At 42.3% G+C, this 13,673-nt stretch overlaps 2 protein-coding genes across 4 annotated transcripts in view; one reads left to right on the forward strand and one right to left on the reverse strand.

The window, feature by feature from the left end:
- The window catches only part of LOC105829208 (histone-lysine N-methyltransferase SMYD3), a 5,565-nt gene extending 3,241 nt beyond the window's left edge, over positions 1-2,324 (reverse strand). Inside the window, exons 1-5 of one of the 2 annotated variants that reach the window (XM_036292038.1) lie at positions 2,210-2,324; positions 1,242-1,554; positions 809-1,059; positions 424-725; positions 1-253 (exon numbers count right to left, since the gene is read on the reverse strand). The exon at positions 1-253 is cut by the window's left edge and continues 18 nt beyond it. In XM_036292038.1, coding sequence (XP_036147931.1) covers positions 1-253; positions 424-725; positions 809-1,059; positions 1,242-1,348 — 913 coding nt within the window. In that variant the 5' untranslated portion in view covers positions 1,349-1,554; positions 2,210-2,324. Of the gene's footprint in view, positions 254-423; positions 726-808; positions 1,060-1,241; positions 1,584-2,209 lie in introns of those variants that run through there. The other variant, XM_012667894.3, reaches the window with a different exon arrangement.
- A 5,787-nt stretch (positions 2,325-8,111) lies between these two features.
- Positions 8,112-13,673, forward strand: LOC105829207 (chitin deacetylase 1). Of its 2 annotated transcripts, none has more exons than XM_012667892.3 (5): positions 8,112-9,779; positions 11,125-11,526; positions 11,645-11,966; positions 12,243-12,548; positions 12,635-13,673. In XM_012667892.3, the coding sequence occupies exons 1-5, from the start codon at positions 9,731-9,733 to the stop codon at positions 13,161-13,163; spliced, it is 1,608 nt and encodes a 535-aa protein (XP_012523346.1). In that variant the 5' UTR covers positions 8,112-9,730; the 3' UTR covers positions 13,164-13,673. The 2 variants fall into 2 exon arrangements, with proteins under 2 accessions (XP_012523346.1, XP_012523347.1); XM_012667893.3 differs by having other exon boundaries at positions 8,114-9,779; positions 12,249-12,548.

A 13,673-nucleotide genomic window follows, 5' to 3' on the forward strand; every position in this document is an offset into this window, starting at 1 on the left:
GATTAGCGGTGAAGTCAGAAATTCTTTGAAATGTCTCTTTGAATTCTATAGATATTTTAGTACTACATTTTTCGCATTCGTCAGCTTCAATCGAACATGGCGAATCGCACGATGAATTTGGACACGCAGCTGCTTTGGCCATTGGTTCCTCATTTTTGCATCTTTCGCAATCACACCAGAAATAGTGCATATTGTGCAGCAGCTCGCGTCTTTTCTTCTTAGAATGAAGTAAACCGATGTATGCTATTCTTATCTGTAATAAATAAAATAAATTCTGAAACGTAAAGTATTTCTCAAGCATATTAATTCATTTAATTATCTAAATTATATTAATAGAATAAATTATATTGAATTTTTGATTGGTAGAATAAAAGATTTAAATGTTTTCCCAACTCTTGGAATTATGTATTTATCAATATTTACTTGTGACAAGTCTAAAGAGGGAAGATCCATTATTGTCCGTATGATGATCGTGGTTCCTTCAAAAACAAAGGTTGCGTTAGGTTTGCAACTGTGATCCACTTTAGATGCTCCCAAATAAATGCCAATTCCAATGGAATCTAGGTCATTTGTTATCGAGAAGTAGTTCGTGCACATCCTGCCCCAAATACCCATCACCTCCTCAAAGTCAGGCACAAGTGTCTTATCAAGAAATTGGAATAACATTCCATATAATAAGCTAAAATGTAGCTGTCGTTTCGTATCTGCCTTTATGTCAGAATAATCTATAGTTCAAAGATATAATTTTATTTTATATTTGTAGCTATTTTTGCATGTGTTTTTTTTAGAAATGGAGGAAACTACTTACGAGACATCAGATCCTTGAATTTCAATTTTTTTTCATTGTAATAATCTATTTCATCTGCTCCACCTTGATTAAGCTTGATAATTATACGTGCTACAAGTCGGATCTCATCAATATTTTTGATAAGTAATCCTTGTGATAATATCTTCTTCAAATGTACACATTCTGCCTTGTGTATCGGCCACGATTTTTTCTGACAATTGCGATCGCAATAATATACATACTGACAACCAGTACACCTTAATAATTTCTCGCTGTAAAAATTACATAGTAGAAGTAGTTGAGTAGTTGATAGGTAGTGTATTTTAAATGCGTATAGATACTTGGCAGTAATCTGATTTGTAATATACAAAACCAAATCGAAGTATCTAATTTGAAATACAACAGAAAATTATTAACGACCAAATTTCTCGCAGTTTCGCTTGCTGGTCCATACCTCTTCAAACAATTATCACATCGCGTAGTCCTGTGTTCCGATTTGACAACAAAGGCAAAAGGTTTGCCGGTATATATGGTTGTTCCTTTTTTTATTCCGTCGCTCATTTTGCAGGCACAAAACGTTATATTTACAAAACGCACGGTCTTCTTGTATACTCAGAATACGTAAACCTTCCAAAATGTAACCTAATCTAATAAAATTATTCTTCTTTGTTTCTTAAAATTGTTCTGTGATAAACTTCTACTTCCTCTTTATGTTGCACCTCTCGAAATGATTTAGCAAACGAAACAGCGTGATTTAAGACAATCCACTGGGCGTGATTTCGTCAAAACATAGAAGGGATAATCACAAAAGGGACCAATCAGAATCAATTGACGTGATAGCGAACACACGTGTAACGTAGCTCGATCCTCTACATGTGCGTATCGCATTTATCTTTCGATGAAGCTGTGTGAGTGAGATACACTCACACCTAGAATGTCGCGAACGATAAGGGTATCAGATGACACTTTGCGCGTGTGATACCGTCCGACCTTCCGAAATTGTTTGATTTCGCGGTGGAATGTACTTAGCCAATAATAAGCAAGCGCACGGGTCAAAAGCCCGTAGACGCGGGAGAATCCTCCTAGCAGTAGCCCAAAAAAGTGGTATATATAAGCATCGCGGAAAGAGAACGAGCGGATTTACTGTGCATCAGTCAAGCGACGAATCCTTGTCGCTCATCGTAACATTTTGGTTGAGTTCGAAGAGCACGCTTTTGGCGGTGTGAGCGTGCTCGATCTTTCTTCGACATTCATTGAGCAACAAGGATAGAATGATATACTTTTAACGCTAATAGCGTCTCCCCGAACCCAGCCTTTATATACTTAATCATTCGCTGTAATGGATTACGATACTTATATCATAACGCGTTAATAATTAATATTTGGGAAGTGTAACGAAGCCAGAATATAACTCTTTTATACCATTTTTGGCGTTATCTCTATGAAATCTGATTTCGAGGAGTCGTCGGCAGCGATCCCGTATCGTGTCCTGTAACAAGGAGCACGACAAAGCTGTTTCTCAGATGTAGGGAATTACCATTAAATTTTTAATTACAATTTTAGTTTTTGAGATATTTTTACTAAAAGATTTTGACAGCTAAAATCCAGATAAAGCTTAGTAGCGCTGCATGTTTGCGCAGTGAAGTTTGCGTTGCGCGGCACAATGTTTTATGTCCTTAGCGTTGCTATCACGTCGCTTGATCTTTTTATCTTCAAATCATATATTGTAACAATTTTTCAAAATTTTTTTTTATATATAGAAGTTTATCAATCTTAAACAGATTAATTAGTCTTTGTCAAGAATTACTCGTATTAAGAAATAATAATAAATTGCAAACAATGGCAAGATTGTTTATCTGTTTGAGACTCGGAAGATAAACGATAACAACAATTAACTGTAATGTACAATCAACTGTAATGTAACAATCAACGTACTGTATATAAACCAAGAGTGTATACTACAACCAAAATATTTAAAGTTATATAATAAAATAGTCTTTAACTTAATATATTATAAATGCTCTAATGCATAGATTTTTTATCCTAAGTTCTAAAATAACCTCAGTTAATTAATTCCTTAACATTCTTAATTATAAGTATATTGAGTACTATACTTATAATTACAGTGTAATTAAATAAAATATTTTAAAATTAATTATATTTTATATCTTAAACTTCTGCATAAAGAGTTTTATCTTCATAAAGAGCTAAACATTAATAAAGGGATAATAAAAGTAAAAGCAAAAAATATACCTTCTATATTCTTTAACGATATAAACGTATTTACGTTGCAGAAGCACTTTACAAATGTTTAAATTAATAATTTATATTGTTTTATATTGTATTATATTGTGAGTAATTCAACAATAAAGAAAAAAAAATCACTATAAGTATACAGACAATTCTACACAAAATCCCGTAAACAGTTTCAAGACATGTCAAAAATTGATTTTCGTTATTTTCCAATTAAAAGGTGATAAAGTTACACTTTCAATTGTTTAAATAATTGTATCTCGTGAATAGACAGCGCGCGCGAGGTGCGCGTCTGTGGTGTCTAGTCTACTTTTAAAAAAGAGGTGTTAATTGGTTATTGGTTGTGAAGTTCATACTGTGTGACTTGCTTTACACTGTCGTCTGCTGTTATTTACAATTGACAATCAAACTTTTGATAGTTCAAAAACTTTTGACAAGTAATTTAAAGAAAGAACACAAAAAAATTGATATAAAAATTAGAAAGAGAAGGAAGAGGCTATCACATTTTTATTTTTGACTGCCTGCAAAGTTTTTTATGTGTTTATTAAAAATTACTACAACGTTAAATAAATTACATTTGAATTGTTACAATTAACGTTAGTCACATAACGAAGACATTTAAAAACAGAAATTAAGTTGTACACCTAATATTTTTAAATTTGAAATGTCATAGATATTTTTTTTTAGTACCGACAATGAGTTAAATAAATGCTAAACTTCCCCATAAAACGTTTGTTATAAAAAATGTTTAAAAATAAAATTAAATATATAATAATATATAACAATAAAACTGAATATGTAATATTATAAGTTTTTTTTATTATTTTATAAATGTTAAGTACATAAATTATATATGGCTAACTGTTCTATAATACTATAGCCATCTTTTTTCTAAAAGTTGTGAAAGGAGAGAGAGAGAGAGAGAGAGAGAGAGAGAGAGAGAGAGAGAGAGAGAGAGAGAGAGAGAGAGAGAGAAAGAGAGAGAGAGAGAGAGGAAGAGAGAAAGCAACATTTAATTAGCACTCTGGGACAAGTGCTCTTAAGTGCACAAGTTGTTACAGATAATTTTAAGCAAATAAAAGTTACAATAGCAATAAATATAAGAATTTAAAAAAATTCGAAATATAGAAATATAAAAACAAAAATGGACATAAAAAAATAAAAATAATGATGCAAAAAAGTGTCAGATATAAAGTTGGATACAATCATGACATGCTAGAGGCAGACTGAGAGCAGGGACTGTACCAGACTTGCAGTTGAAAGCATGAGAACAAAGAGAGAATAAAGTCATGATTCCTGGAACAAATGCGCATAGAGCTTCCGTCCAAAGTCAAAAGAGAGAAGGGGAGGAGAGAAAGAGGGGGGGGGGGGAGGGAGGGAGAGTGAGAGAGAGAGAGTTAAGAAAGAAGAAATGAGGAGAAATATCAGGCAACAACAAAATAAGAAATCAAATGGTAATATAATTAAAATTGTCTTATGTAAAATTATTATTTATATAGTAAATAAATGTATTAATTTAGACCATTACTTTAATATATTAATTATATTTAATATTTTTTTACGAACTACAAATATCTTTTTCAGTACGATGTCAGTTAACTCTGATTTTCATTGAAAGTTGATAGTATGACGCAATATGGCATTTAGTGTATTAAATTATTGTACAAATAGTTTCTTCCAAGTCGCTATAAAGTTATTATCAATGATGTTCGGGAAAGTGAGATCTCGATGATCGATCCACGATGGCAGCAGCTATTTGTAACACGCTATGCACCGATGCACGATTACTCGCAATCGTCCAATTAATTTCTCCACCGATTATTACAAATACACATTCTCTAGATACAATTTTCCCAAATTTTCTATCATCGATAATGAAATCTGTTTCTTGGATCGAACGTGTTGAGATAACGTAAATTTGTAGGATGCTACCGACCAAGCTAGACCCTCGCTGTAGATCGTCGCGATCGGGGATCGAGGATCGACGGGATCGACGACGGCACACAATGCGCCGAATCGGCAAGAGATGGAGCCCACAGTAGAAGCGAACGATCCGCGTACGGCGCGCGTGAAACACCGGTGAGTCGCCGAGGCTTTTGGCCGCGGGCAGAGAAAGCTCGCCGCCTCGAAGGCTTCGTCGCGAAGGCGGCCGGCTGCTCCTTTTGCCGCCGCGTACCATTACCTCGTCTCTTCTTTCCTTTCACCGCCGCCGTGGCATATGTCACGTCAGGGCCGCACCGTTCCGTCCCGAAAGACTCACCTTTTTTTCCGCGACATCATGAGGAATCGACGAGTGATCCCCGAGGGATCAATCGCCTCTACCTTACCCTCGAAGATCCGTGGCACCGCGTGGTCCTCCGCGACGTAATTGACACTTACGTTTGGAGAATTTACGTTACCCGTCGAATTTAAGATTCGCAGCGTGTCGAAAATTTGTTCGTATTTCCTCACCGAAGAGTCCCGTTGAGGCTCGTGCATTAGATCGAAGGATCTAAAACTATTCCGCGCGTGAGCGTGAAATTATATCCCGAATTACTTCATTTGCCGAGAACTAAATTATAATACATTTGCCGTCTTGTCGCGTATTCTAACGATTTCCTCATTTCTTATACTCGATGCCATTACCATTGACATTTCGTTCCATCCTTTTCTTTTCCCTCTTTTTTTCTTTTTTAAGACGAGTTCGTCGATTCAGTCAATCGTATCTATCATCGCGTCTCGCTTCGCGACAAATCAATTTCCGCAGTCCCGTCGCGGATCTTGCTCGAGGGCTCGACCGTCAACGGCTGTACTCGCCGACGATAGATCCAGTCGACGATCATCTCGTCGATGATCTTATCGATAACGAGAGCCCCCGAGGTCCCCGAGCCGCTTTCTAAGCGCAGTCCGGCGGCGTAGTGGAAGGGACCGCGCCGCGTGCATTCGGCGATCCGCAATTACATGAATCACCGCCGGCTCGAGAAAACGCAACCTGCCATCCGACGAATGCCCCGGATGGGTGAATGCATTTCGCCGCACTTCCTGCTCTCGCGATCGAGCGAGCACGCGCGGAGATCCCCCGGAGATCTCGATCGCGAAGAAGTCTGTCGCGCAGGGGAAGGATTTCCTCCGCGACGGTTCGATTTAATCGATCCGCGCGGTTGATCGCGACGCGGGGATAACAATGAATTTCGAGAGGAGAACGTTCGCGCGACGATAAGAATATATACCGTTAAGTGAAGCGCAATTGAAGCGATAATCGTGGCGCGCGTCTCGATACTTTCGCGCTTCTACCTGGGCAAGCTAAAGTGGCATTTTGCACGGTCGCTGATTTTACATCTGGAAAAGGGCAAATTCTTGTGTGCGCGTGTGCGATCCGCGATCGGATCCCGACGGCGAGGATCCCGATGCACCTGTCACCGGCGATCGCATCGGAAAGAGAAACGCGCTATTGTAAGATCGGCCACGACGACGAGACGTGGAGGAGGCGGGACAGTTGCAAGCAGCGTTATCAAATTACTGCTGATTTTTAAACGCAGGTTTTGTACTTATTGCGGTGCATTAGATCGAGACATACTTTCTAGCGGGTTTCGAGTTTTACCGCTCGGTGAACATTGGGTCGACGAATTGCGTCATGTGGAGAGGCGCGCACAATGTCCGATTATGCTGCTGGAAATGAGAAAAAAATACCGTAAATACCGAAGAGTCGTCAAGAGATGCTTCAGTTTCTCGCACGCTCGAACGTGCCGCTTGCGTAAAAACCGCAAGTAGAAACTAGTAATTCGCCAAGTCGAGGGAAGCGCTGGCAATAATTGAAATGACAATGCTCTTTAATTACGAATAAAAAAAAAAAAAAAAACCAAATCGTTAAACTCAATAATCGTCGTGACACGTATTCGCGAATCACACCGGTCGCGACGGAATTCGCAATCGACAAAGGGATGCGCATTCTTCTCGCGTGCATTGCCTCTCTCGCCGAGTTATCGGCTCGCAACGAAAAGCGATCCGCGCCGGAATCCACGGAGAGATTCGCGAGCACCGCTTGGCATTTATCTCAGCCCGACGATGGCGCAATAAGCGCGTCCGCGCGGGCCCGTCCAAAATGCCAAACGAGCCCTTGCCCTCTCTCCCTCTCTTCCTCCTGCTTCTGACATTTGAAAAAGAAGATCTGCCCGGACGACGCCCGCGGGTGATTATGGCGCCGCCGCCGCCGCCGCCGCCGCCGCTTTCGAGAGACGATTGTGTGTCACGATATTGTGATATTCCGATCCGTCGGTCTATCATTAACCGACGACCGGCACCCGGTCCGCAAATGAGACTACGTTCACGATCATTTCACTTTCGACCGCAGATCCGCGATAGCGGCGAGGTAGACGGCGACGATGATGATAGATCGCGGCGCTATGCGACGCGATGGCGTTACATTCGTGTAAAATAATATCGCAACAAGGCGCGACGACGTACACGGCGCGGCGCACGGGGAGCGACGAGCGAATGTTAAATTCGCTTTATTTCTCGACCGTTATGTAAAAATCTTAGGTCATCAGTAGAAAGCTGCCGACGCAATGCATGCGAATTTTCGCGATCTGTGCCGATCGATATAAACAAATATTACGTAAAGCGCACGGACGTTAGTGATAACGTTAATAGTATCGTACGCGCGATTTCTGACTTTCCAGCAATTATCCTCGGGAACGCCCCATTTTCTACTCGGCGTTCGTTATTTCAGCCGTAGCCGATGCACGTAGTCAGATCTACGCTCCACCGTTGCCGGAAGCATGAAAGAGCTTCGTTGTTGCAGCTCGTCCGATTGCAAACTCGCGGATAACTTAAATCGCTAGAATCGTTGCGACAATAAAGAGAATTTCAACGGACGATCTAAGAGTTCGCTTCTCTGCTGGGAAAACAATTCGGTTGCGGTTTAAAGCCGATGAACCAAGGGGCGTTTTAATGATCGTCGATTGAATCCACGATGCGCGAGAGGCAAGTACTATCATCGTCATTTCTCCGTTGTACGATTTCAACGGCGACGCTGCCTTCGTAGACCCCGATATTCCAGTCGTACCTTCGAGCTGCCTCACGTTCGAACGTACCTTGATTTTATTCATCAATATGCTAAGCGATCGAGGGAGGTCGTTATTCTTTCGACCTTGACAAACTTACGCCATCGGGTTATCTCTTGTCGCTTTCTCGTCGTTTTGTCGTAAACGTAAACTTTTTTAAAATGCCAACGATGATTATATATATCCTTGCTTGGGCGAAAAAGTTTCGGGAATATTCTCGTCTTGTTCGAAAGTAAACACGAGATCCAACAATATTAATTGCTTGTTTTTCATTACAAAATTACTCCGCTTAATTTTATTAACGTTGAAGTGTCTTAAAAGATATACGTAGATAAAATTCTTCCTGTTACAAAGAAATATTTCCACATAACGATCGCTTTATATCAGTCTTATATCACCCGCCATAAATTTCCGTGTCGCTATTTGTATCGCGTATCTAAATTTATGTACTTTCAATTAACAACGATGGAGATAAAATCGACGCGAGTAGCAAAATCCCGTATATCGCGTTGCGCAGAAAATACATTTTATGTAAGACCATAAAGCAGAGCCGACGGATAAGTTTACGCAGATACTTCTCTTTAAGTTCCTAGGTCGAGGTCGTACGCTCGGAACCACCGACACTAGATGAATTGCCGTACCTTGTACCTTTCATACCGCCGGGAAATTATTGACCAATTACTTTTCCCTTCCTACAAACAAACGCGCGATTAATGACAGTCATAGATCAAATTATCTCCAAGGCGATATCTAGATTCATATAGCTTTGTAACAACAAATCAGCATCCTTATAGAGAAGTTTATATTGTCACTGGTATACGTTCGCATCCCTCCCCCCCCGTAAATATATTCCATACTTATTCATACGCTTAAAAAATCCCACTTTTTTAAAATGATTCCATTATTCGGACATTATTATATCAATTGTGGAATTATATTATTTTCAAGGTGAGAAACAGAGTCATACGTTAAATGTCAGAGTCCGCAATCGTCGGGTCTGCAGTTGCAAGGCGCTTGAAAGGACACGATAGCGCTCGCACCTTCCAGGATCGCGTCATATGTCATGCTCGGGGTGTCTCGCGGAAAAACGGAGGTGTCCGGGTGGTTTCGATACGTACGTTCCTGGATCAGCGGAGGTACGATCTACGCGGGCGGCAATGCTCAAAGATGAGAAAGAGGGGACCCCGTTCGCGCACCGCCGTGGTGGTGGCAATATAAGGCCCGGCCGGTGGCGGGCCTCAGCCAGTCCGTGAGCGGTACCTACACCTTCAAGGTCCGCGTCCTTGAAAGCGTTACTCTTCGCCGCCCGTGCCGTTACACGAAGAGGATTCGCCGTTGGGCGTCCCGCGCGACCGGTCATCTAACCTTAGAATCCGCTCCATGAGAATCGGAGCTCCGCTTTCAGCACTTGATCCCCTCCCGCGCCCGGAAGTGGTGAACGCTGGGTTCGCCACCCCACCCCGATCGGTTCTTTCTCATCCCTTCCTGTATAACAGTAACGATTTCGAACGTCAGTTGAACGGGAGTGGTTGAGGGACAAAGAGTTGGATAGTATTCTGAAAGCAGCTCGTGGCAAGACGACGACGACGACGACGACGACGACGACGTGGTCGAGTATTTGCATTCCCCGCCGAGGATCAGGACGAGCATGAGGTCCTCGCTGGTGCTGCTCCTGGTAGCAGCTTTCGTTCTTGCCGGTGAGTAACAGATTTCTCTGCTTCAGCTCTTTCACTATCGTCTTCCATATCGTTTTATATTGATCGTATATACGGCTACCGTAACGCGTAGCGGGGCAGCATGTGAGAGTTCTCCAAATCGATATGTGTTTAGAAGATTTATTTGACTCGAGAGTCACGCGAGCCAAATTCTTTCGCCAGTTAAATGCGATAATTATTTTTTATTTTATATTTAATCTCTTTCTTCGTAAAATCATACAATAATTACTAAAAATCGCGATTTTGCCGGAAGTGATTTGTGATACGATGATAGGTGGTACGGTATCACGTAAGCGATGCCTGGACGTACGTTCTCCAAAGCGCCGATAAAAACTTTGCATAATTATAGCCGTGCATTAATTAAATTATGAAAGATACATGTGCTTATGTATCTCTAAAGGAGAAATCAAGAATAAATATCTAAAAGATTCTAATCAATTCCATAAATTAATACACGAGGCGTAATTAAATGAGAAATATCTTGGGTATCGCACAGGTGGACACGTGAGATCGCGCAGACATTCAAGATGGCGAAAGTGCCACTGCAATCTGGCGCTTGACATTTTCTTAATCTATTCCTAAATTTTCTATTCTAACCCTTTCATAATTAATTTCCTTTCGTTTCAATACCATCGTGCAAGTAACGGTGTGTGGTGCCAGGAGAAATAATTTAATATAACCGAACCGATCATCAGGACGACAGGTTGCATAAGAGATTAGAGCGTGAAAGCTTCTCGGTCCGGTCGGTCCCGGATGGGTGACGTCACTGCCGTGCCCCGAGCCTCTGAAAATGGCGCGGGTGGGGACACAACTTTCCCTGTTTGTCGCTCCGGTATGAAGTTGTCTCGCGAACCCGGGGGAACCAACGGGAACGAGAATTCTGACTATTACTTAGATTTTAAAAGACATTCCTAACAATGTCTCTAAAATACTTAATAATTTAAACATTAATTAAATAAATAAAAAATGACATTTTTATGCTTGTACAAGATCGCTAGGTAAAATCTTATATTATTTCCTTTTTTTTAATAGAAATGCACAGAAGAATAAAATTCATAAATGTTATTTCTTGTAATAAAATAATTATAAGCCGTTATATAATTAGTTGTACACACTTGCATTGCTATGATTGTAAAGGCTACAATTGCTATAACTAGTTATTGTAACTTGTCTTTCTTTAAATACAAATATATTTACTAATTCTATTGTATTGAAATTAATAAACGTTTTTGAAATCTAAAATATTACCAAATTCTACAAATAATTAATTAATTGCCAGACAAGATAAAGTGCCTGTCACATCGCGAACCACGCTGTTTTCTTTCAGAGAGAGACACGATCCGAGTTAAGCGGCAAGAAGAGAAGAAGGAAGACAGCTTTGAGAACGAGATTTGCAAGGACAAGGATGCAGGCGAATGGTTCAGATTGGTCGCGGGCGAGGGTGACAATTGCCGCGATGTTATCCAGTGCACGAGTTCCGGTCTGCAGGCGATAAGATGCCCGGCCGGCTTGTACTTTGATATCGACAAGCAGACTTGCGACTGGAAGGACTCGGTCAACAATTGTAAGCTGAAGAACAAGGAGAGGAAGGCCAAGCCCCTGCTTTATACCGAGGAGCCGCTCTGCCAAGACGGCTATCTCGCGTGCGGCGACGGATCCTGTATCGAGAGGGGTCTCTTCTGTAACGGAGAGAAAGATTGCACCGACGGCTCCGACGAGAATATTTGCGGTAAGTCGAACGAAAGCGTGGCGACATTTTTTATTGAAGACAAGCTTTTAAATTTAAAAAAAAAAAAAAAAAAAACACATTACAACTTAGGACGGTTGCGATCTTTCCAATGTTTCAGACATGGACAATGATCCCAATAGAGCTCCGCCATGCGATCCTGCCGTGTGTACCCTTCCTGATTGCTTCTGTTCGGAGGATGGTACCACGATACCTGGCGATCTTCCGGGGAAGGATGTACCACAGATGGTCACGATCACCTTCGATGACGCGATCAACAACAACAACATCGGCCTCTACAAAGAAATCTTCAGTGGCAAGCGCAAGAATCCGAACGGCTGCGACATCAAGGCGACCTTCTTCGTCTCGCACAAGTACACCAACTATTCCGCGGTTCAGGAGATGCACAGAAAAGGCCACGAGATCGCCGTCCATTCTATCTCGTAAGAATTGACTTTTTCTAATAGCATTGCCATTTCTCTCATTTACATGTCATTTAGAAAATTCCGTCCCCGATCTGGGGATACTTCGCGAAGTCATCACGGAGTGACCCGTTCGTGCGCAAGAGAGCAGGTTTCATGAGTTTCGTAAATTGGAAAACAGGTTCACGAGTACACCTGTTCGTGTACGATGCGTCATGTCATGTCGCTCATGGCCATAGTCATAATTGTTAAAAATCAGAACACGGTCACTACACAATGTTTACATGACAACTTTGGGGCAAGGCATAACGACGACGAGCGCTTCTGGTCCGACGCAACCGTCGACGACTGGGCCAAGGAGATGGCCGGCATGAGGATCATCGCGGAGAAGTACGCGAATCTGACGGATAATAGCGTGGTCGGCGTCAGGGCGCCGTATCTACGGGTCGGCGGTAACAATCAGTTCACCATGATGGAGGAGCAGGCCTTCCTCTATGATTCCACCATCACCGCGGCCTTGAACAACCCCCCGCTGTGGCCGTACACCATGTACTTCCGGATGCCGCATCGCTGCCACGGAAATCTTCAGCACTGTCCCACTAGGTGAGCGTTAATCTTGCTCGCGAAAAGTTCTTGGATGGATACGCGAAGACGCTTGTTTCAAATACGGTCGAATAAATGTTCAGTAGGTCGCACGCTGTGTGGGAGATGGTGATGAATGAGCTGGACCGGCGCGAGGATCCCCAGAACGACGAGTATCTGCCTGGCTGCGCCATGGTGGACTCGTGCAGCAATATCTTGACCGGCGATCAGTTTTACAACTTCCTCAATCACAATTTCGATCGTCACTACGAGCAAAATCGCGCGCCCCTTGGACTCTACTTCCACGCCGCGTGGCTGAAGAACAATCCCGAGTTCCTGGACGCCTTCTTATATTGGATCGACGAGATTCTGCAAAGCCACAACGACGTATATTTCGTGACGATGACTCAGGTAATCCAATGGATCCAGAACCCGCGTACCGTCACCGAGTCGAAGACCTTCGAGCCCTGGCGGGAGAAGTGCACGGTGGACGGACCTCCGGCGTGTTGGGTGCCCCATACCTGCAAATTGACCTCGAAGGAAGTACCCGGCGAGACCATCAACCTCCAAACTTGCGTGCGCTGTCCCAACAACTATCCCTGGGTAAACGACCCGACTGGTGACGGCTTCTTCTAAACTGCCGAGCGCGATTCTCCTTCTCGTCTAAGTCAAATTTCTCCATCTCCTTTCTCCTCAGTCCTACCGATCTTTCCCTCCTCGTATGTTAGTAGTCTGTCGATCGAAAGGCGCGTCGCGAATCTCGCGGTTCAACCACGACGCCGGAAATCGCCGACCGACACATCAAGTTTTCTCGAGACTTTCTAGAGTAACGGCGATTACGGCGCACGATGAGGTACTTGGAAGAAACGAGGAGAAAGATCATCGTTAGTCTGTTAGATTCCGGTGACCGCTCTTAGTTGCCAATATTTTTCGCTGTTTTTATTGTTGAGAACGACGTATCTGTGATGATTAGTTCTGTTCAGTTGGAATAACACGGGGTCTAATGGACTGAAGATGAAATGGAGTAAAATGAAGCTCTCTACCCGCTTCGCATTTACAGATGTCCCTTCAACAATGACGTTCAGCTTCGCCTTTACTTAGTTTACACTCGAAATTTGCACTCTACGCTGTAAAGACAAAAAAAAA

The sequence above is a fragment of the Monomorium pharaonis genome, chromosome 9 (assembly GCF_013373865.1).
Source record: "Monomorium pharaonis isolate MP-MQ-018 chromosome 9, ASM1337386v2, whole genome shotgun sequence".
Lineage (NCBI taxonomy): Eukaryota > Metazoa > Arthropoda > Insecta > Hymenoptera > Formicidae > Monomorium > Monomorium pharaonis.